The sequence below is a fragment of the Vigna unguiculata genome, chromosome 11, assembly GCF_004118075.2.
Source record: "Vigna unguiculata cultivar IT97K-499-35 chromosome 11, ASM411807v1, whole genome shotgun sequence".
In the NCBI taxonomy this organism is placed as follows: Eukaryota; Viridiplantae; Streptophyta; class Magnoliopsida; order Fabales; family Fabaceae; genus Vigna; species Vigna unguiculata.
Genome location: NC_040289.1, coordinates 30,503,579 through 30,527,430, shown reverse-complemented (window position 1 = coordinate 30,527,430; position 23,852 = coordinate 30,503,579). Strand labels below are relative to the sequence as shown.

Sequence of the window (23,852 nt, the reverse complement as noted above, 5' to 3'; positions counted from 1 at the left end):
TTCTTTGACTTCAACATTTTTTTCTCTTACACTCAACTTTTAGTTTTATATATTATTATTTCATATAATCTTTTATTTTTATTTATTTTTATTATGTTAATATAATATTTTATTATAAAATCAATTGTCAAGTGAATGTAGATTTAAAAGAGAGTGTGAAAAAATCTTTTTCCTTGGTTGTATTGTTTATTTGAGAAAAACGTTTGTGTCTTATTAGAAACTGAAGGTGTAGCAGCTTTTAAAATCCTCCAATATAAATGTTTCTGGAATAATTTTTATAAAAATATAGAAATTTAAGATTATTGGATAAACTAATTAACTTTTTAATAATCTAATATGTTAAAAGTGGATTTTAAGTCTAACTTAATCTCACAAAATCAGTTTATAAGATGAAGATTGTACCTATTTATATATTATGAATTGATTTTATTTTTAGTCGACGTAGAACTTCTAATAAAATTAATTAATTGGTTATTATATAATGGATTGAACAAGTTATTAGCAACACATTAATACCAATACCAAAATGATACATGAAGATATTTAGTAAAATTATATATAAATAAATATTATTATGCTTATATGTTTTTCTTGAATTTTTCTATAATATGAAAACATCAACATATCGATCGGTGTGAAATGAAAGCTTACTGACAAAAATAGAAAAGATGGTTAATGCCGTCGAAATGCATTAAAGTCTTGTCTTGGTCATCAACGTAGCATGCATTAACTGTGCTGACAGCTGGCGGTATGGAGATAAGTTGAAGCAGTGAAATAGTTTGCATATGGGTTATCCAATTTTTTTCAATAAATATTTTTTAGAGCTTAATAGTTCCTAAATTAAAATTTGAAATTAAAATTTGTTTTTAATCTATATTTTGATCTCAAATTTTAAAAATAATAATATAGTCCTCCTAATTCAATGATAATTTTTTTAGTATTAAATAATATTTTAAATTAATATTTAAGTTAAAATGTGTCAAACAATATAATAATTCAAACATAAGCTTCAAACGTTTATCGACATATGCATTGTTAACGGAGAGTGTAAAAAAAATTGTTAGAAGTGAGCTTTAAGCCTAACTCAACCCCACAAAACTAGTTTATAAGGTGAGATTTGCACCCCACTTATATATTATTAAATTGGCTTATCTCTGATCAATGTGGAACTTCCAACACACTCCTCACGCAGATGTATATTCATCTCGTGCGTGGAACTAGAAATAGGTGGTCCGATGGTGGCCCGAGATAGCGGGTGGAACAGAATGTATAAGGGGACAGGGAGATTTTCGATATAGGAACCATACTGCATTCATATGGCCGGTCACCAAGACTAACCATCGGCTCTGATACCATTGTTTGGTCTTTCGAGAAAGGATCACTAGCGAGATACAACATTAATGACACATGAGTCCAATAAGGAATTGACACCACTCTTAACACATAAACTCAATGCCTTAATGTTTTAAGGTCTTTATTCTTATATAGTGCTCTACTTTTTCATTTTTACTCAATGTGGGACTTAGACCCACTTGGATTCCCAACACATACCAATGACTAGTATAAAATAAATTAGTCACTTGTTTGGTCACTCATTGTGACTTTAGTTTTTGGTAACTAAGGTCGATCACTAGTTGTCTTTTTTTACAGACAACATCTGTATGACCAGAAGTCTCTAAACATCTTGATCTACAAAAATCTACTCGATAATAAACTTTAAACTTGAAAATTTTGTTTACATATTAATCTATACTTAGGTCATTGATGACGTTATAAAACAACTAATAAAGAATTAACGATCACATGGTCCAACCTAGTTAAAAACTCACTAGAGATCGTATAAATAATGACAATCTCAAGATATATCAATTCAATTCCTATATATATATATATATATATATATATATATATTATTTCTTTATCTTTAAGGTATTTGTATAGACATACCCATTATTAGTTGAAATAATTTGGAGGAGACTATTACTAATTAAATCATTGATGAAAAACAAGAAAATACCTAGACTAATGACATGTTATGATATTTGTAAAAGTCACTACAAGAATTTGCTTAACTATCGACAAGATTCTATTGACAAACAAAATCGTCAATAAAACAGAATTTACCAGTAAATTTTAGAATTTTAATTATAGATAAAACTTTTTTCGCTAATGAATCCATTGGTAAAAATTGATAGTGAATTATAATTTTTGTTACCAATGAATTTTTTCGTTGGTAAAATGAGCATCAAGGTTTCTATTTTGGATTGACCATTTCGTGGTCAATCCGTCGATATTTGGATTTTTTTTAAAAATTTATTGGTAAATCTATCAATTACTTATTTTTTTTAAATTTTTTGAGTAATTGGATTCTTTTAAAATTTATTGATAATCTAATAGTAAAATAGGCTCCAAATTTTTCAACAAATCAAAGAAAATATGTTTATAAATTAATTGGAGATGAGTGAGAGAAATAAAAATAAAAAGAAAAAGAGGAAGAGGAAACAAGAAGAGAAAGAACATGAAAAGTAGGAAGAAGAAGAGGAAGAAGAGGTAAAGGTAGAAGAAGAAAATAAAGGAAGAGAGAGAAAGAAGAATAACTTGATCATGATATTTACTGAAAGATTATATTAATGGTCAAAATCTGTCAATAATTGTAGGTGGATATCTACTAACAAATAATTATCGATGAATTTGTAATTATTGGTAAATATTGATAAATTGTTTTATTCATCGATAAACATTTTATTAAGAAATGTTTTTTTTTTTGAAATATTATTGATAATTTTAATTTATTGACAGCTGATTACCATCAGATTTTGTCCATTGATAATTTTGATTTTTTTTTTTTGTATTGGGTTACTCGGATGTTTAAGGAAAATTATTGAGTTATTCTTTGAGGGCGAAATCAAAAATTAGGTACCTATGTTTTTTCTTATTCAAATGAGAATTATTACATTTTTGTGAGAGTATTTGCGGATTGATATGTGGCAATTATGGTTGCATGTATGTCCTTTTTTTTCTTTTTGAGAGCTTAAATGATTGTGTGGTAATGGGTTGTGCAGAAACCATGCAACACTTTTGTTGGTGTGGTTGCCGAAGACATATATGGAGGAGACTTAAAAGTTTTAGTTTATTGGGATATCTCAAAATGTAGTGGACAGTTCAGTGATATGGCTATCTATGGAAAATATATTTTGGGAGGGCTAACTTTTATTAAATGTCCTTTTCTATAAATAGATTTGATTTACTTTTTTCTTTATAATTTGAGTTTAGTTTAATCTTTTTAAGATTTTTGTATCTTTTACTCCATTATAGAATAGTTATTTTTACATGTTAATTTTATTAAAGTAACTGCTGCTTAAAAATAAAATAAGAATTATATTCTGTTTAAGTTTATTACCAAATCTAAATTAAAAAAAAAATACTTGTTTTAATTACAACAAAATGAAATATAAATTAATTTAAAAATTATATGACAATATAAAAATCACAAAAACACATATTAAAGTGTGAAGGAGGTGATAAGAGTTGTTTCAATGTCATCATTATAAAGTGAAGTCAAAAAAATTGGATATCCATCACCTTTGCGAGCCTAACATCTTACCTAATTGTGGTCACTAAAACTCTCACTGCGTGACGCTACCTTGTTCAGTTTTAGCATTGTGTTAAACATTTTTTATTTAATTTCATACGCTACTTTATACAAGCGGCGGATACGGATGGCATACGGACGGGACAATTTTCGTTCTTCAATCCTCGTTTTCAAACAAAAATATCATTTACATTTTTATATTAAAATTTAACAAATATCAATTTTTTTTTTATTTTCGTCAAGTAATATATATATATATATATATATATATGTAATCGTACTTATTTTTTTAATATTTCAATATCAATTATATAATTGTTATAAAAAAAATATATATGTAAAAAAACATAATATTATCATATATTCAGTATTAAAATAAGAATATTCTTATTTTTTTAATATCAAATATTTGAGAAGAAATTATAGTTATATATATTTCAAATTCAAAAAACAAATAAAATTTTATGAGAATCAAAAGATTTATTAAATTTACAAATATGAATAAAATTTAGTAGATAAAATTTAAAAATATTTAAAAAAAAACAAATATATAAATTTAAAGAATAAATAAATGTCCCTTTATACATCACTTGATCAAAATCACACAAAGAATAAAGATTAAACTAATAATAGTTAAAATTTAATATAGATGTTTCATCTTTTGAACTTCAATATATGAATATATGTTGAAAACAAATTCATAGCAATTACATTAAATTATTATATTATAGCAAATAAAACTTATTTACACAATTATATTGATAAAATTACATTATGATAATGAGTTAAAAATTAAAAATAGTTATATAAAAAATATCAAAATTGTAATTTACAAGATAAAAATAAATAACAAATAAAAATATTAAAAGAAATTGTCAAATGTATCTTAGAAATAATTGGATAGATCATTAAATGAAATCACACAAAAGAAAACAAATGTATATTTGTGAGTATGATATAAAATATATCTTATGATCTAAAAAAAAATTCAAATATCAACAGTTAGGAATTAAAGTGTGAGTCTAAGTCTCACATTGGCTAGAGATGAGAAAGTAGAGCACTATATAAGGATAAAGACCCATCAACCCATTGTCTTAAGGTTTTGGATTGAGAGTAGTGTCAATGCTTTATGTGGTTGAGTTCAGGTATCACAGCTTATGGTTAAAAGAGGGATAACAAAAATTGTCTTAGTGGAACAAAAGGGTTCTTCAAATAAAACAAATAATTAATAATAAAATAATAAAGAAGATAAATTTTTTATATTAACTATTAAATGAAAGGTTTATGTTATTGAACATTTAAATTGAGAGTTAAACATTCTTATGTAAAAAAAATACACAGACAATAAAGAAAAAAATTAAGAAAGAGAATAATTATTCAAATGTGAGACATACAAAATATTTTATGGACATACATCATTTGAACATAATTGAAAAATGTTATAATAAGATAAGTATCTTAGATCTAAATAAATTTCATAACAACTCAAAGAATTAGAACAAATAAAGAATAGAAAGTGAGTAGTGTGTCTACAATGTTATTTAAAAAACTGAGTATTTTAATGATTTAAACAATATCGAAGATGAGGGTGGGAATGGGGATGAGTATGGAAATGAAAGAAGTAATGAGGGAAACCATAAAACAAAGGAACAATGCAGAGAAGAAAAAGTAACGTCGCACACCACCCTCAAAGGCGATTTTCAACCGGTTGTCCAACACTTCCTTCACTTTTGCAATTGCAAAAACAATGACTTTTCGCAAATCTATTAGATTTTCCGTTCAAGGACGTTATTATCTATTTTTCACAAGAAAAAAAAAATATATATATATATATATATATATATATATATATATATATATATATATATATATATATATATATATATATATACCAGAAAATAAAATATACATTTACAGCGACACATTTTGTTTGGAATGTCCACCGGAAAACTCACCCAACCTTTCATGAAAGGTTACTCTGTTTTCTGTAGCATTGCGCATTCGATGAAATCACTACAACAAAAAAGTCATTCATGTCTCTTTTTAATAGTAGTAATTAACTCGCTAAGCAAATTTGAAACCAGTTTTTAATAGAACTAACTAACTCGCAGAACAGAATAAATATTGTCTATAATTTTTTTTGTAAGCAGTGGGTGTGTATGATGCAAGTTAAAGGAAAAATCTTGATATCTTCGAAAGAGTGTTCTTAAATTCAAATAACATAATTAACAATAAGTACAGGGCAGGAATAAATTACGCAAAATTTATCCACCAATCTGACGATCATGAGGACGAAAATGCCCTGTTGAGGATGACTGCCCTGTTGGCTCTCCCAAAGATATCTTCTCCACCAGCCCCGAAACCCCTCGCAGCAAGTCTTCAATGCGTTGAAAGCGATCATGATTCTCATTATCAGTTTTATCACGATCTTGCGCCATTTCTTGGAGCAACTTTTCCAATCCATCCAATCTTGCCTCCATTCTTGTATTCACCATACCAGGTGACGTTGCGACCACAGTGCCAAGATCCCAGCTCTAGATACCAATTGATAGGATTGGTAATTGCTGGACTTTAGCTAACAACCTGTTTTATTGAATATGGGTATATCTCCCACTGCAGTGACAGGGAGAAAATCCCAAGAACTTGATTCTTACACACACTTTGCACCAAGCTCTGAGAGACCCTCTCTCAGCCCTTCCCACAATTCTGTAAACGGAAAACAGACTTAAAAAAACACCTAGACCCTTAACAAACTTATATAGGTCTGTTACATTTTACATTCCTAACTGTTTCTAACTGTTTCAACTGTCTGTTTGGCCCTCCTTTTGTACACAATACCATATCTATCATTACCCCCTCCATGGAGTTTCACCTTGTCCTCAAGGTGAAATTCGGGGAACTCCCTAGAAATGCACTCAGCTAATTCCCAACTGTTGTCTGAGGGTGGAAGATCCTTCCACTGAATTAAAACTTCGAGATCTCCCTGGGACGTACGCTTAACGTCCAACAAGTGCTCAGGACCAACTTCCAACACATAGTCGTCAGCCAAAACTGGAGGCAAGGACTGAGGCACTGCAAGTGGTGTAACAGCCTTCTTTAATAACGAGACATGGAATACAGGATGTATTCTGCTATGGGGAGGTAAGTCCAGTTGGTAAGCGACCTGACCCACACGAGTAAGCACCTGATAGGGCCCATAAAAACGAGGACAAAGCTTTTCATTGGGTCGCTTAGCCAAGGACCGAAGCCTATAGGTCTGCAACTTTAGATAGACCCAATCCCCTACCTGATATTCCACCATTCTACGATGTTTATTGGCCTGAACCCGATTCTGATCCTGGGCTTTACAGAGGTTAGCTTTGAGTTCCTGAAGCATATCATCCCATTCTTGTTGTAGCTGATTTACACTAGCAACTTTAGAAGGAATTGTAGTCCCTTTTAGAAGTAGGGGGTCACGTCCGTAGAGAGCTTTAAAAGGAGTCATTCGTGAGGAAGCATTGTAATTGGTGTTGAACCAAAATTCTGCCCAAGGTAGCCACTTGGGCCATTGTTTAGGTTGCGTCCCCGTCATGCAACGAAGGTACGTTTCCAAGCAACGGTTCACTACCTCGGTCTGGCCATCCGTTTGTGGGTGGTAGGCTGTACTAAACTTCAGCTTTGTCCCTGCCTGTCGAAACAATTCACGCCAAAAGTTGCTTAAAAAAAGTTGATCGCGATCAGATACAATGGTGGAAGGAAACCCATGAAGCTTGACCACTTCTTTAAGAAATACGTGAGCCACCTTTGCTGCTGTGTAAGGATAAGAAAGGGGGGAAAATGTGCATATTTGGTCAATCTATCGACCACCACGAAAATGGTATCTTTCCCTTGTGCCTTAGGTAACCCTCCTATGAAGTCCATTGAGATGTCCGACCACACAAGCGTGGGAATAGGTAGAGGTTGGAGTAACCCTGCAGGAGCCAAGGTTTCTGCTTTATTACGTTGACAGATCTCACATTGCATGACAAAGTTTTTGATATCCTTCCACATACCATCCCAATATACCACACCTGCTATCCTTTTCAACGTTCTGAAATAGCCGCTATGGCCACCAAACGGGGATTCATGCAGATCCTTAATAATAAGAGGGATGCGGGAATAAAGCTTTGGTAACACCAATTTCCCTTGATAAAACAATCTGTTTTTCGTCCATTCATATCCAGGGTGAGCCTTCGAATTTACCATAAGATCCTGGATTAAGGAGGTAAGATTAGAATCTTGGTGAACTTCCTTTTTTCAGGCTTCCCACTCATCAATATGAAAGCTGGATAAAGCGAGGAAATGCCCCTTTCTTGATAACGCATCTGCCACTGTATTTTCCTTTCCTGGTCTGTAAGTGATTTCGAAATCAAACCCAATTAATTTCGAGGCCCATTTGAACTGTTCCTCCGTTAATAGCCGCTGGTCATTGAGAAATCGCAAGCTTTTTTTATCTGTAACTACTATGAAGTGACTTCCCATCAAATAATGCTTCCATTTATGTATGGCTTGAACCACCGCCATAAGTTCCCTTTCATATACAAATTTGTTCTGGCTTCTTTCAGACAGAGCTTGGCTCCAAAAGGCCAGGGGTTTTCCCTCCTGTAACAAGACAACGCCCAAGCCTTTACTAGAGGCGTCTATTTCAACAGTAAAAGTCTTGGAAAAATCTGGAACTGTTAAGATAGGCAGTTGAGTGATAGCCTGTTTTAGTGTCTCAAAAGCTTGTTGAGCTTCTGCTGTCCAAAGAAACCCTTCCTTGGTTAATAATTTGGTTAGAGGTTTAGCAATGCTCCCATATCCTTGCACAAAACGCCGATAGTACCCTGTGAGACCCAAGAATCCCCTCAAAGACGTAGGATTCTTAGGGACAGGCCACGTTTGCATAGCCTCAACATTTTGAGGATTTGCTGCTACCCATTTACTAGAAATAATATGGCCCAAATATTCCAAACTAGCTTGCCCAAAACTGCATTTTTTTTATTCAATCGCAATTGATGACGTTGCAGCACCTGCAAAACTTCTGTCAAATGAGTTGCATGCTGCTCTAAGGTGGGGCTGTAAACCAAAATATCATTGAAGAAAACCAGCACTGATTTCCGTAGATAGGGCTTGAGAATGTCATTCATTAGGGATTGGAATGTAGCTGGTGCATTAGTCAACCCAAAGGGCATGACTAGGAATTCGTAATGGCCTTCATGAGTTCGGAAGGCAGTCTTCTCAACATCACATTTCCTCATCAAAATTTGGTGATACCCGGATTTCAAATCTAATTTCGAAAAGAGCACAGCCCCAACTAATTCATCCAATAATTCCTCAATTACAGGGATTGGGAATTTATTAGGGATGGTAATTTTGTTCAAAGCCCGATAGTCGATACAAAATCGCCACCCCCCATCCTTCTTTCGAACCAAAATTATGGGGCTTGAATACGGACTGATGCTAGGTCTAATAATCCCAGCATGAAGCATCTCTTGTACCAAGGTCTCAATTTCATTTTTCTGCTGATGGGAGTATTTGTAGGGTCTGAGGTTAGGGATTGTGGCTCCCTGCTGGAGGTGAATAGCATGATCATGATTGCGGCTAGGGGGTAAGCCTATAGGCTCTTGAAAAACTGTCTCGTGGAGCTCTAAAATTGGAAGCAATGTAGCAGGGATATCTAGAGTGTGGTTGCCCTCCTTTTCTTCTCCCAATTTCAGCAGATAACACGATCCTTCGTTTCGCCATTCGTGCAGCAGAGTCTTCAAGGAAGACTGCGATTTTGATAAAGTTGGATCTCCTGTGATAAGCCTCTCTGTATCACCCTTCCTGATGGTTAATTTTAACTGACCAAAATCTGCCTTGACCTCCCCAAGGTTAGCCAGCCATTCCAGCCCCAACACAATGTATGCCCCACTCAAATCAAAGACGAAAAATTGTTGTTGAACCTGGAACCCCTGTAAATCCAATAAAAATCCTTGGCATTTACCTTGGCACCGTACCTTGTGGCCATCACCAACTTCCACCACGAATAGAGGTGTGTCTTCCTGTTGCAGCCCACATCTAGAAATAAGGCTGGAGGAAATAAAGTTGTGGGATGCACCACAATCCAGCAACACCACTACTCGTTCAGACCCAATACTACCCCATAACTTCCAGGACTTCTTTGTAGTGATCCCAACCATGGTGCACAAGGAGAGTTGCAAAACTTGCCCCTTTGCAGCCCCCATTTCATCATTGGCCTCAGGTTTGTCTTGAACACCCTCTAATCCCGTCATTTCTTCCTCTGTTAACAACAACATGTGGAGCTGTTTGGTTTTGCAAATGTGGTTAGGGCCATACTTCTCATCACACCGAAAACAAAGGCCTCTCTTGATCTTGTCTTGTAACTCAACCTCAGACAATTTCCTAAAGGGTGCTCCTCTAAGACGTTGCCCTCCCGATGTGTTACTGGCAATACTAGTAGTCTCCCCCGATTTCCCTTTTCCGTCATTGAAATTGACAGAACTTCCTGAGGTTGTTGGCTCCCTGGAAAAACTTCTTGTCACTATATAAGGTTTGGAGGTAGTGGTAGACCTATTCAGAGATGAATAACCTGCCTTCGAATGCACGCGAATCTTCTCCTCCACCATTTGGGCTTTAAGCATTAAATCTGCCAGCGTAGCAGGGTCATACAATTTGACTTCTGCCTTAATGTCATCTTTCAGACCATTCAAGAAGATCCCCACCAAGTATTCTTGCTCAATTCCCTTCAAGAATCCTGCATACATCTCAAACTGCTCAATATACTCATCAACCGTTCCATTCTGACTTAAGCCTATCAAGATTTCAAAAGGGTTCCGTAACATGGTTGGCTGGAACCTTCTAACCACTGCTACTTTAAACTCTTCCCAAGAAGGGTTCTGATGACAAGTTTCCCACCACTAAAACCAGTTGAGAGCTTTCCCTTCCAACGCTACCATTATCGCCTGCATTTTTTCCTCCTCCGTCACAGCCTTCAATCGAAAATATCGTTCTAAACGATTTGTCCAGCCATAGGCCTCCTCCCCCACAAAAACTGGAATATCCAGTTTCCTCCAGCGCGACGGACACAACCCCATATCTGTTTCCTCCTTCTGACGATCATGAGGACGAAAATGCCCTGTTGAGGATGACTGCCCTGTTGGCTCTCCCAAAGATATCTTCTCCACCAGCCCCGAAACCCCTCGCAGCAAGTCTTCAATGCGTTGAAAGCGATCATGATTCTCATTATCAGTTTTATCACGATCTTGCGCCATTTCTTGGAGCAACTTTTCCAATCCATCCAATCTTGCCTCCATTCTTGTATTCACCATACCCAGGTGACGTTGCGACCACAGTGTCAAGATCCCAGCTTTAGATACCAATTGATAGGATTGGTAATTGCTGGACTTTAGCTAACAACCTGTTTTATTGAATATGGGTATATCTCCCACTGCAGTGACAGGGAGAAAATCCCAAGAACTTGATTCTTACACACACTTTGCACCAAGCTCTGAGAGACCCTCTCTCAGCCCTTCCCACAATTCTGTAAACGGAAAACAGACTTAAAAAAACACCTAGACCCTTAACAGACTTATATAGGTCTGTTACAGTTTACATTCCTAACTGTTTCTAACTGTTTCAACTGTCTGTTTGGCCCTCCTTTTGTACACAATACCATATCTATCAACGACTCTGCACAAGTTTCTTGGAAACAGCTTGTGCAACTCGATATAAAAAGACAATAAGGATTCAACAACAAGTTGAAGAATTCCTATTTGCAAACTGCAAAATAGTCCAACTTTTCAGCAATATTACCCTTCATCTAAGAATGAATCCTTCAGTGAGCCTCCAGGTTTCTTTATAATCTGGATAGATTCTAAATTTGTGCTTCCCTGCATCAGAAAACAACATGGAAACCCATCTTGATGAGTATAAAAACCAAGTCTTATATCTAATACATTATTTAGGGATGTTCATATATCCTACAGATGTGTTGGGAAATACTAATAATTAGCTCAATTACCAGTTTTGTACAAGTATTCCAACCTAAATCAAACTATTAACGTGTAAATAATCCAAATTAGCATGCCAACAAGAAAATAAATATAATGTGTCCTTTATAAACCATTCTAGAAAGATAATTCAGTATTCCAAACATTGTTGCATCATAGATAGTGGTGAACTAGCCTCTTGTAGCTCTGAGATGACAAAGAATATAGTGTCAATGTTGACTGTATCATAAAGCCTGATTCGCCGCAATTCTCAGCTAGACGGTTGAGGCAACTTCATTTGTGGTGTTCCTTTTCCAATTCCTCTTGGAACACAATTAGAAAGTAGACTATCCCAATATGCCACGACTTGGTATTGATACCTGATCCCACATAGGCAATAACATTTAATGAACTTAATTCTTTGATTAATTTCCTTGAGTTGAAAGAAAGTACATATTATTTTCACTTTCAGAACCATTTCATTTCTTATCAGTTTACCATTAGTGGATAGTCATTGCTTTTTTGAAAATGATAAAAACATTAGCAAAAACTTTTGTTAGTGAAGATAGATTTACTTTTAAAATTGTTGGAACTATACCTAATTTAACTTACTCCTTCATTATTGGTTGTTCGTCTATCCGCATACAGTTGAAGAGCCTCATCTGCTGACATGCCACAATAAGTTAAGTATGCACACACCATTAATCCAGTTCTACCTTTTCCTGCTGCATAATACTAAAGAATACAAATAAGAAAAAAATGTAACTAGTTATAGTTCGATGAGCTAGAGGAGATAGTATTTTACTCTTAAATTTAACATCTAAAGAATTCTCTTCTTTGTAGCAAACTAATTAATCTTGGAATCATCCATAAGAACTTACGTCCATTTGTGGCAAACTGTCAAACAACTTTAAAACTAATTTAGATAAGTGAAGGTTTCATTCTGAAGATGAAGTGAAATTCATAACAACTTAATCCCATTTGTAGCATACTATGATATTTATTGAGTTATTTATTTCCCCAAAATTTAATGTGATGAATTCTAAATCCTATTTGGAATTTACAAAATATTCTAACAAGAAGTGTGACCTCTCATACCATGCAATGAATAACAACAATATTTTTGGGGTCACTTGACAGCCATGAATCCACACTTTCACAGAAATCTCTGATCATTTGAAGAGATGGCACATGGTTATCATCAAAGGGGTATGCTTCCACACGTCCATAAAAGTGAGCAGGATCATAACTTTCTTCTATACAAAGATTATAGATCTGAAAATTTTAGAAGTGGTATGCATTAGCTATAACAATGAGTGATAGTGGGATAGGAAACAAGTATAATGATAGGTACAAACAACAACCTCTACATCTATCATTTGTCAACATCGATAGTGGGATAGGAAACAAGATCGAACAAGAATTCCTGATTAATCTTCATAGTAAACATATGAGAAAATAGGTAATAATAGTGTCATTCACTTTCATGAACATGTAAGTTATATCAGAGAAATGAAGAAAAGTAGATATCAGTAACAAGAAATGAAAAAACGAAAATCATAATAACCCACAACCGACCTCTATGTCTCACAAGTACACAAATAATTGGCCTGTGTTGCAGAACCAGTGGTTGCAACCAATAACACGATTTGTATACTCGTTTTTGGCAAACAAGCAAAGTGCTGAGCGCGACTAAAAAATCATATACATTTCTTGAAGCATCAAATCAGTTGTGCTGTGCATGCTAATGCAACCAATGATTTCATTAGCCTCTATTGGTGTATCATTGGAACAAATCCAACCTGCTGGAGGTCCTCAACCAATCTATCAATCATCCGATATATATCATCAGATTTAGGGTGTGACTGATCAAATACAGTAAATTCGTGCACTTCTTCCTCTACCTCTATGAAACTAGCCCCTGAAGGCTTTTGCCTTCCTGTGTTCTTCATTTGTAACCTTACATTGGCCATATTCATCCAATATCCTGCTTGAGCATAAATATTTGACAGAAGGGAGTAATTCCCAGCATCTGATGGCTCCAACTTAAACAGTTGTTCACACACCGCTCTTGCAAGATCTACATCATTATGCATCCGACAAGCATTCAAAAGAGTACCCAATATAATGGCATTTGGTTTCATAGGCATGCTGCGCACAAGCGTGAAAGCTTCTTCTAGGTGTCCCCCACGTTCAAGAAGGTCCACCATGCAACCATAATGTTCAATTTCAGGAAGGATCTCGTACACTTTCTCCATTGAGTAAAAGCATTTGCGCCCTTCGTTAACAAGTCCTGCATGGGTGTAAGCACACAAGAGGCCAATAAATGTACATCTATCTGGCTCAAAACCTTCGTCTACCATTCTAGAGAAAAGCTCAAGCGCTTTCTTGCCATGTCCGTGCATGGCAAACCCCTGGATCATGGAATTCCAAGACACCACATCTCTCTTCGCCATCATTCCAATAAAGACTTCAGATGCAGCATTCAAACAACCACACTTGGCGTACATATCAATAAACGCATTCAACACCTTACCGCTACATCTAAACCTCCACTTCTTCACAGACTTGTGAATTCTCCTCCCTAACTCAAGCATTCCAGATTCAGCACAGGCCGCCAAAATACTAAACAAAAACCCATGATCAGGCCTCAATCCAGCCTCCTCCATTTTCCCATATAACTCCCTCGCCTCCCTCGCATTCCCCTTCTCTGCATACCCCGCTATTATCGTCGTCCAAAGCACCACATTCTTCCCCGGACACCTATCAAACAGCACCCTTGCCATGTCCATGTCACCAACCTTACTATACCTACAAACCATAGTCGACCATGAAACAACATTCCTCTCAGGCATTCTCTCAAACAGCTCAAATGCCTTCTCCATCTCCCCCGCCTTGGTGTACCCATCCAACATCGTGTTCCAACTAACCATATCCCTTTCAGGCATTTCATCAAACAGCTTGCACGCACACTCCAATTCCCCACATCGGACCAACCCACCAATCATGGAGTTCCAAGTGACCACATCCCTTTCCTCCATGGCCAAAAACAAGCTCATGGCCGCATCAAGCCCGGAACTCCCGCACCTGGAGTACGAATCAATGAGTGAATTGGGCACGAAAATATCCTCGTAAAGACCGAATTTTTCAACATGGGCATGAATCATTCGGACCAAGGGGAGCGAGGAAGAGTCGATACAAGCCTTAAGGAGAGAAGGGTAGGTGAAGTTATCAGGGAAGAGACCGTTTTTTTGCATTTGGAGGAAAGCGTTGAAGGGTAAAGAGGGGTGTGAATGGTTGTTGGTGTTAGCTCTGATGATGCAGTTGTAGAGGTGGACGTTGGGGTGGGGGAGCTGGTTGAAGACGTTGACGGCGGCAGTGAGGTCGCGGCAGACGGAGAAGGCGGCGATGAGTTTGGGAGCGACGAAGAGGTCACGATGGAGATTAGCTTTGAGAATTTGGGCAAGGATTTGGTTGACATGGTTGAGGTTGGTGCACTTGTGGAGGTAGCAGAGCTTCTCTTCCAGTAATCTCCGGCGAGAAAACCATGTGGGCACTCTCCCTCCCACCGGAACTTGCATTTGCATTGCCATAGGAAGCTCCGACACGGATCAGAGACGGCGCTTCCGGTGTCGAACACTCTTCTCTGGTCCAGACACGGCCCAGTTATTGGACGCGGTAACAAGACGCGGCCGTTTCTCTAAACCCCATTTTCGAGAGTGACGCTCGAAGCTTTGCAAAGAGAAATAGGATTGCTGAAAGAGGAAAGTAAGGAAAGAGAAAGAGTTTTTATGAAAATACTTCCAAAATTATATTGGATACGAGTACTGAAAAATAAATTAAACTTTTACTTAAGAAACACAAATAAATTTTAAATTTTGTTTTACAATAACGATATTAAAATTAAAAATATAACATAACACTAAATAATCAATAATTTAATATTTTTTAAAAGTATATAATATATTATATTATAATTAATTTTAATTTGTGACATTTTTTATTTTAATGTTTAAATAATTTAATTTTTATTATATTAATTTATGTGATTATATAATTAACATATATATATATATATATATATATATATATATATATATATATATTTCTGTTACAAAAGTTTTTTTTTTGTTAAATTTTGTTCTTTTTTATAATTATTTATCTTGATTTTTATTAGATTATAAAATATACTTGATAGACTATTTTTTATATAAATATTAATTTTTATTTATTTAGACTATGATTCGTAATTGTTATATATAAATTTTTACTATAGAAGTCTTTTTTAGATTTTGTTTCTTTTATAATTGTTTGTTTTAATATTTATTAGATCATAAAATATAATCTGATAAAATATATATATATATATATATATATATATATATATATATATATATGTATATTTTGTCGTGTTTTGTGTCTTATATTTTTTTAATTTATATATATTATCGTGTCTGTGTCTTATCCGTATTCGTATTTCTTTGGGTACTTCATGGATTGTCACTCCAACACTATATGTAGCAAATAATAGTTCCTACACTTCCAGGTTCCACCATCACCGTATCCTTAAATTACAATATGAAATTTTCATATAAAAGTAGTTGATTTGTTAGGACCATGAATAGTTGATTTAGTAATTTATGAAGACATGTAGAAAAGTAGTTTTGGAAAAGAAAGTATAATATGAGATGAATGAGGTATGAGTGGATTTGTGAAGATTGTTTAATAATTTATTAATTCATTTGTATATCTAATATTTGATTTTCTTTTAAATAAATATATTTAATGAAGTTTTCTTTATTTTTATAATTGTTATTAAAAACTAATAAATAGTTTTAAAATTATTAATACTTTTTAAAAAATAACCCATTTTTATGTTGTCAACTGATCCGTCTAACAAAGGCATTTGTATTGTAAAAAATACTTTTAAAAACAATTTTCATCTGCTACTAAAAAAAGAACCATCAAAACTCAACAATTCTGTCAAATCAATATATATATATATATATATATATATATATATATATATATATATATATATATTCAAGTCTATTATTTCTCCAATTGACCTGAAAATACCTTTTTAAGAAAAAAAAATCTTCTTCAAATCAATTCCTTATAATAAATGTATTCAACCATAATTATTTTCCAGTGAAACTTCCTAATAGAAGCATTCACGTGCCGTAATTGTTGGATATGTTTGATACAGGTTGAAGAAAGAATCAAGAGTAGAAGAAAAGGTTAAAACTTGTGGGCGTGAAGGGATTATAAATGTAGAGTTTTATTATTTTTTTTTCAATAATATTGTTTTAAAGGTAATAGGTGGAACAGTTTTGAATGGATTTCAAAATAAATGTTCTTTCTGTCATCTTGACCAATTGAATAGAGATGTTTATAAATTGCTGAAATGGGCTGTTCTTCATGCACCCCCATTTTTTGTCCCCGCACCCCCTAAATTCAAATATTCCATTTTACCTTTGCGTCTCCTTTCCCCTTGCATGGCTAGTTGAGACAACACCCACTATGGAAAGTATAAAGAATAATGATATTTAATGATTTTTATTTTAATTGTAGTAAAAATAGTTTGGGAATTACAACTTTTGTGGGGTGCAGGAAGAAAATGCTGAAATGATTCAGATAGGCCCATTTTTGTTGACAAAGCCCATTTTCTAACTAACACTTTCATGAACTTTCATATTTTCATCCTGCATTCCACAATACATTTTAAACTTACAATTTTACCTTTTATTTTTTATTTATTTTTTTTAAGTTGTAGAATTTACAATCTGAAGATATTATAGAATGTACAATCTCATTTAAAATTAAATTGCATTATGTAGTTTGGAATTTTTAGTTTCAATTCCCAATGTAATTGAGAGGCGTTTTGCATAGTATAGAACATTAAACATAAGTAAATTTATGTTTTAGAATGTATAATTCGATACATATAAATTTATATTTTGTAATGAACATTTAAAAACACAAAATCAAATTTCTAATTTCACGTTATAAAATAAACAAAATTAAATTATATAATATAAAATGTATACAAAGTTTAAAATAAATTTAAAATTATAAAAAATTCAAATATCTTTTAAAATGAATATATACAATAACAAACACAAAAATAGTTACGGAAACTAACCCCTTCATCCGACATTGTGCCAGAAACAAAATTCAAGGAAGAATGAAAGAAATGAGTGCATAGGAAAAAAACAAAGACAACTCACGTGGATACAGATTGAGATTACAGGGTGCAGAAATAAATGACTAACTTACTCATTACAGGTTGCAGCAATAAACAAATGAAAAAACTAATATTTTTTTTACAAAATTGAGATATAAATATTGACTATACGATATTATTATGACTTACAAAGATCAAATCATGTAATAAGTCACGGAAGTTTTTAAGTGAATAAGTGATTTTAAAAAAAATGCAGTTTATTTTGTCATTCTTTTATAGTAGCAGAATCTAAATTATTTTCCAACTCCAATACTTTCTTACTGGATACTTAATTTTTTAAATTTATGGACGTAATATGTATATTCATTTAAAAAATATTTTTGAAAAGTTAAAATTGTTTTTACAATGGTTAATCTTGGTATTTGAAAATTTTTTTGTTCACGATCACTTCACAATTTTGAAAGTCTTGGACTCTGGGTTTGGTTTATGTATTTGAAAGTCTTGGCCGCTATATCTTAATGGATTTTGAAGGTCATGTTATCGAATGTGGAGGTATTTGCAATAATGTTTCAACACTCGTGTTATATTTGGATGGGAGATCAGTGTCAATGTTGTTTGAATAAGTGAATTTGCAAGTAACTATTCTTAGGATTACCCACAAAAGTGAGAAGATAAAAGAAAAACTACATCAAGTAGATAACATTATTTATTTGATCCTCTAATTGTAATGTATCTATGAGCTTGCAATCGGTGAACCTATTGTTGGTGAGATAAGTATTGGAGGAGTGCCAATGGTTTATGGGAGAAGGTTTCGAAGGACAAAAGTGATGAAGATTAGGGTTGGAAATGAATTATAAGAATGAGAGAAGTGATGCTCTCATTTAAAAAAAATTCAAATATTTGAACAGAATCGATTCCCCCTCTCTCATCGTAACCACATAATTGATTCACTCGTCACATACTCGGATCTCATGTAAAAAAAATTAAAAAATAATAATAATAATAGTATTTACCTTTAAATTTATATTTATAACATTCCATTTTAATGGTAAAAAACTAATAAAATAAGATATTTCATAATAATATTCAAAGGTAGGTTAACAAAATTAAAATATATTAATACAGTCATTTAAGGGTACAAACAATAAAAAAATTTCACTAAAAAAATTGTGTAAATTGTGGTGGTTATTTTTGTATAATGTGACGGTTTTGACCGCCGTAATTTACGTTTGTAGTTGTTTCAAAAACCTTCGTAATTCGTGTTGCCATAAAGCAAAATGTGGTTGTTTTAATTTAACTGTCGCGCACACTGCCATATTTTGCAATGTATAAAATGGCAATTTTGGGATGTAAAATAAGGCGGCTAAAATCGTCATAATTTAATTAGTGGGAAACAAATTCAATGTGAAAAGCGTCAGTTTGAACTGTCATTATTCGAATTATACTACGACATTTTTAATTGTCGTAATTCAAGTTTTATATCATCTATAATCCACACTTACTATTTATAACTTCTTAATTAATTGTCAATGGGTTTCACCGTACCACACACAACGTTAATCCATCATTATCTAAGGTCATTATCATGTCATAGACTAGGACCTTCTCATACTCTCACCACATGACTCATTATACTCTATTTGAGTATGAATGATCATTAGAATGCATAGACTAAAATAACACCACCATAAAATCTTCTCATAAGACTCATGGAATTACGTTAAACACATACAATGCTCGTATATATTAACAAACACATTATCATCACAATTTCACAATAATATTTTCACAATCATGTATAATCATATTTTCATATTATACAAATACATATCAAGTCAAGTCTCAGTATACCAAAATCAATCATACATAAGTCATACCTCATATTATAGTAATATCACATTCAATCACGTTGGAAAATAAAAAATTAAAACAACCAGGGTTTCACTTGGGCGAGATCCTATCGCCTGAGCGACATTTTATACAAAAACTAGAATAAACTCTAGAGCATTATCGTCTGTGCAACAAACGCTATCACTTGAGCGACAAAATTTTCACTTTAGCTAAAATTTTACAGAAGCAAAATAAGTCACAATGGCTTTATCGCCTGAGCGAGAAGCCTATCGCTTGAGCGAGTTGTCGCTTGAAGGACAACTCGAACAAAGAGTAAAGTGGAATTCTAGGCTATTGTCACCTAAGTGAGATTCCTCTTGCTTGAGCAAAAATAGCACATTTCCACCCTAATCTTGGTACCCAAGGTTCATAATCACACACCACAAAAATTCAACCAATTTCATGGATCGATTTACAACATGCAACACATGTTTATTAAAAACCAAGACGAATTATTCCCCTCACCTGGCAAAATGATTAAGCAGACTCAAACAACTCTAAGAACATCAAAACACCTTAGCTCCCCACGATGCTCTATTTATATCTAAGAACGACACAAAAACGATCAGGACCTGCCATTATGATCACTTACTAACAAAGACTCATAAGGAGGGTTTAAACCTCAAATGCAACCAAAGGAGAGTCACATGCGAGCCAGAACAGAGAAGACCCACAGGAAAACGAGCAGAAATTCAACTAACATGATTGAATAAACTAATCAAACAAAAAGGAAGAGGATCACCCTAGCGGTCTCCGATCTTCAAACAAATAAACAGAAGATGAGAACTCCAAGAAAGAAGTCAAGGAACTCTAAAAAATAGTTTATAGATAGATAATGTGTTTTAAAATAATAAAGCTCATTTATGATGTTTATTATAATTTTAAACATTGTGTTGAGGTGTTCTTAGCTTTGCCTAGTACTTATTGATAAGAGTTGCACTTCTCGTTCTTGCTTGATATTTTTAAGCTTCGTCCAACTTACTTGTTACTTGTCAGTAAGGTGGTGCTTTCCGACCTTACTTACTTCTTATAAGACCCGAGAAATTTAAATAATTATTTAATAAATGCGGGGTAGTAGGAGCCTTAAAGGGATTTAATGCGGATTGTTATGATGTGGAAAAGTACTAGCTCAAGTGGTTGAAGGTACTTAATTATGTGTGAGGGCTTGGGTTCAAGTCCTATGTATGTCATTTGTGTGTTATTTAAGTTATTATTATTTTTGATAATATGCTTGATCATGTTGAGTGATAATATAATCATAGAATTATATTAATCATCACGAAACATGAATTGGTTAAATGGTTGTGTATTGAGTTGGTATTAGCATGATCATGGGTTCAAACCTTGGTAAAACCATTTTAAGCTTCCTTTTTGCCAAAATTTCTTGTGGCATGAAGGTGAAGGGGCATAGGAACCCTAGCTAGCCAAAGAGCAGGCAAAAGTGACTGAAAAACAACTCATAATGGAATTTGAATGGTAATTACATTCATTTTAATGCCATTTTCGTTTTTGGCCATTAACCACAATTAAGGACCATAATAAAAAGGCAAACTAAATCAATTGGAAGGGTTTTTTAGACTGGAAAATTAGAGTGTTGTAAGGAACACGAATTCAGAGGAAACAAAATGATTAGAGAGTTAGGGGAGTTATACCACGTTTAATTGTAGTTCTATGAATAATTGCATGATTTATAACTCATCATGTATGATTTATCCCTTGCATTGCTTGAGAATCGTGTTTCTGGAATTTTTCCAAAAACCGCCTGGCAGGTGATGGCGACTCATACCATTTCAACTGCATTTCTGGGTTGCGAAGGGCAACCGCCTGGCGGCACGAATGGGACCGCCAGGCGACGCTTGTTGTTCAACCCAATTTGAGTTTTTTTATGAAGGGCTTGGCGGTATTGATTGAACCGCCAGGCGACGGGAGCCATGAGGCTTGATTTTGATGTTTTTCTGGATTCTGGGCAGATTTGGACTAGTAGGAAGTGTAATAAGATTATTAATTAACCAAATCGAAGTGAAAACTTGTGAAATTTGGGGCGTGATAAGCATAAAAATTGAGGGAATGAGACATACTCACATTTTAGGGTTTCATAATTGGGAATTTCTATAGTGGTAGCAATCTAAGGGGAAAATGTGAATGAATTCGTGAATGGAAAGTGTTATGAATGAACTGTAGTCCTAATAACTGGGTTCGTATCCTATGGAGTCAGAAATTGATGGAAATCAGAGTTGTTGTGAAGGGGGTAAGGTTCTCAGGTGCAGGAACCACTTGGCGGCACCCATTTGGCCACCAGGCGCCATACCAGGCGATGCACGTGGTGTTCTGTTCACGAAAAATGTTGTTTTTCGTACTTTTTGCGCACACGTCGGGCGATATTTTAGTCCCTCCATGCGCCACATCCTCACTTCTGGGCGCTAGGCGCTACCATGTTCTTCTAGTTCATGCAGTTTTCGTAAAACTACATTTCTCGGTTTGTTAACTGTCTGATTTAGGTGAAATTTTGACAGGTGGTCCATAACATGTGGTTCTTCACTTTGAACGGTGGAGATTGATTTCGAGGTCAGTAGCTAGAGATATACGTTACTCAATATTGCTGATTTTGGAGTCGTTAAAATGCATGAATAACCTCTTGATAAGTTCAAGTAACTTCTAATGAAGCATGATTGGGTTATATGGTATGTCTCTATCAATTTGAATGTTCCTTTGGGTTAGTCACATGTGGAGAATTGGTTTGGTGAAGGCATGGGTGTCCATATTAAATTGCATTGGTGCATAAGATCATGTGCTTAAAATTGTTAGAGTGTTGCTGCTTATATTTTGTTTAAGCATGCTTGGGATGGTTTATATGACTAGAGGATGAATGCACATGTGAGGTGCTACGAGGCTTGGAACATTATAGAAGGCAATGCTTTTCATTAGGTGTACTCTAGAATGTGAGCAAATGAGAACAACCTGTGTGAAGTGTGCTTGAACCTGAACTAAAACCAGTACTGTGCAAGTACTGGTGTAGCGCCTGGCGGTGGTGATCGACCCGCCAAGCGACAACATAGAAACAAGGGGGTTCTGAATCACGATGGCGCCTGGCGGTAAGGTGGGGTGCGCCAGGCGGAGCCTGCAGTTCGGTAAATACTAAGGCACGTGGCACATGGCAACAGAGGAAGTCCCGTCAGGCGATAGGTGCAGTGGTAGAGAAGACTAAGGCGCTTAGCGCTTGGTGGTACGTGTAAGACCCGTAAAAATTAATTAATTAAATAATTAATTAAGTAATAAATGAGGGTAGAAAGTGCCTTTATGGCATTAATTATTATTTAATATGATGTGGAAAAGTGCTAGCTCAAGTGGTTAAGAGTACTTTTATTGTGTGAGAGGACTTGGGTTCGAGTCCTATGTATGCCAATTATTTTTAATAATATGTATGAGTATGGAATTGGTAATGTAAACTTATATTGATTGGAGTGTATTGTGCTTTGGCATTGTGAGTGGAGGGTCACGAGTTCAAACCTTGGTAGACAGAACTTAACCTTTATTTTTACTAAACTTAGTTTGGAATGAATGTGGAAAGGTAGAGAGAACCTAATGGGGCAGCCAAGAGGGTTGGAAAACCACCAAATAATTAACATTGAAGAGGAATTAAAACCCACACTAAGCCCAATTTCGTTTTATTTTTAAAACCCATCTTAAAGGCACCTATAAAAGCTAAAATTTAGGTAAAAGGAAGGGTTTTGGCAGTATGGTGAACTGGTATAGAGAGGAGCACGGGATTGAGAGTGTGAGTTGAGTTTTGGGTGTGCAAGGGCTAAAGCAAGAAGGAAATTGTGAATCAAGGGTCCTGTCTTTCTCAATTTTGATCACTATTTCCAGGTTAGGGGAGCTTATCCTAATTTTCGTGCTGTTATTTTAGGTGTATGCATTGGATAAATTGTATGTCATGGAACTCGTGTGGTATGTGCTGTGATTCAGAATTTGATTGGTTGAGATTGTGTGCAAAGCCTTGCTATGCATTTTTTTGTGATTAGAGGGAGGGTTTTGGTATGGAATGGGTAGAGATGATTTAATCTCGAGTTGGGTAATATGAATGGATGATATAGGACATGTTCAGATGATTGTGGCCATTATTTGTGCTTGGTAATGTGTTAATGGTGTTTTGGTATTGTTGGTGGTGCAAATTGGGCAAAGTTGGGTGATT

At 34.5% G+C, this 23,852-nt stretch overlaps 3 protein-coding genes across 4 annotated transcripts; all 3 read right to left on the bottom strand.

The window, feature by feature from the left end:
* Positions 1 to 8,307: 8,307 nt before the first annotated feature.
* On the bottom strand, positions 8,308 to 10,512 carry LOC114169831 (uncharacterized protein K02A2.6-like). Its single transcript, XM_028055153.1, has one exon. The coding sequence runs from the start codon at positions 10,435 to 10,437 to the stop codon at positions 8,524 to 8,526; it is 1,914 nt and encodes a 637-aa protein (XP_027910954.1). The 5' UTR covers positions 10,438 to 10,512; the 3' UTR covers positions 8,308 to 8,523.
* A 941-nt stretch (positions 10,513 to 11,453) lies between these two features.
* LOC114169833 (phosphatidylinositol 3,4,5-trisphosphate 3-phosphatase and protein-tyrosine-phosphatase PTEN1-like) lies at positions 11,454 to 13,189 on the bottom strand. 2 transcript variants are annotated; one of them, XR_003601018.1, is made up of 6 exons: positions 13,162 to 13,189; positions 12,948 to 13,009; positions 12,682 to 12,858; positions 12,196 to 12,245; positions 11,780 to 11,963; positions 11,454 to 11,484 (listed from the first exon to the last, which is right to left on the bottom strand). XR_003601018.1 is itself a non-coding variant. In XM_028055157.1 (5 exons), the coding sequence occupies exons 2-5, from the start codon at positions 12,960 to 12,962 to the stop codon at positions 11,931 to 11,933; spliced, it is 348 nt and encodes a 115-aa protein (XP_027910958.1). In that variant the 5' UTR covers positions 12,963 to 13,009; positions 13,162 to 13,189; the 3' UTR covers positions 11,781 to 11,930. The 2 variants fall into 2 exon arrangements, 1 of the variants encoding a protein (XP_027910958.1); XM_028055157.1 differs by lacking the exon at positions 11,454 to 11,484 and having other exon boundaries at positions 11,781 to 11,963; positions 12,196 to 12,318.
* LOC114169832 (pentatricopeptide repeat-containing protein At3g29230-like) lies at positions 13,127 to 15,350 on the bottom strand. The gene has a single exon (XM_028055156.1). The coding sequence runs from the start codon at positions 15,174 to 15,176 to the stop codon at positions 13,356 to 13,358; it is 1,821 nt and encodes a 606-aa protein (XP_027910957.1). The 5' UTR covers positions 15,177 to 15,350; the 3' UTR covers positions 13,127 to 13,355.
* Between the last annotated feature and the right edge of the window lie 8,502 nt (positions 15,351 to 23,852).

What these genes read in the sequence shown, in the direction of transcription:
- LOC114169831 (XM_028055153.1), bottom strand. Translation starts at nt 10,437, where the DNA reads ATGTTACGGAACCCTTTTGAAATCTTGATAGGCTTAAGTCAGAATGGA.
- LOC114169833 (XM_028055157.1), bottom strand. An exon ending in TTGTTGTTATTCATTGCATG is followed by an intron (nt 12,319 to 12,681) that starts GTATGAGAGGTC and finishes TGTATTCTTTAG; the next exon opens with TATTATGCAGCAGGAAAAGG. An exon ending in GAACAACCAATAATGAAGGA is followed by an intron (nt 11,964 to 12,195) that starts GTAAGTTAAATT and finishes ATGTGGGATCAG; the next exon opens with GTATCAATACCAAGTCGTGG.
- LOC114169832 (XM_028055156.1), bottom strand. Translation starts at nt 15,176, where the DNA reads ATGGCAATGCAAATGCAAGTTCCGGTGGGAGGGAGAGTGCCCACATGG.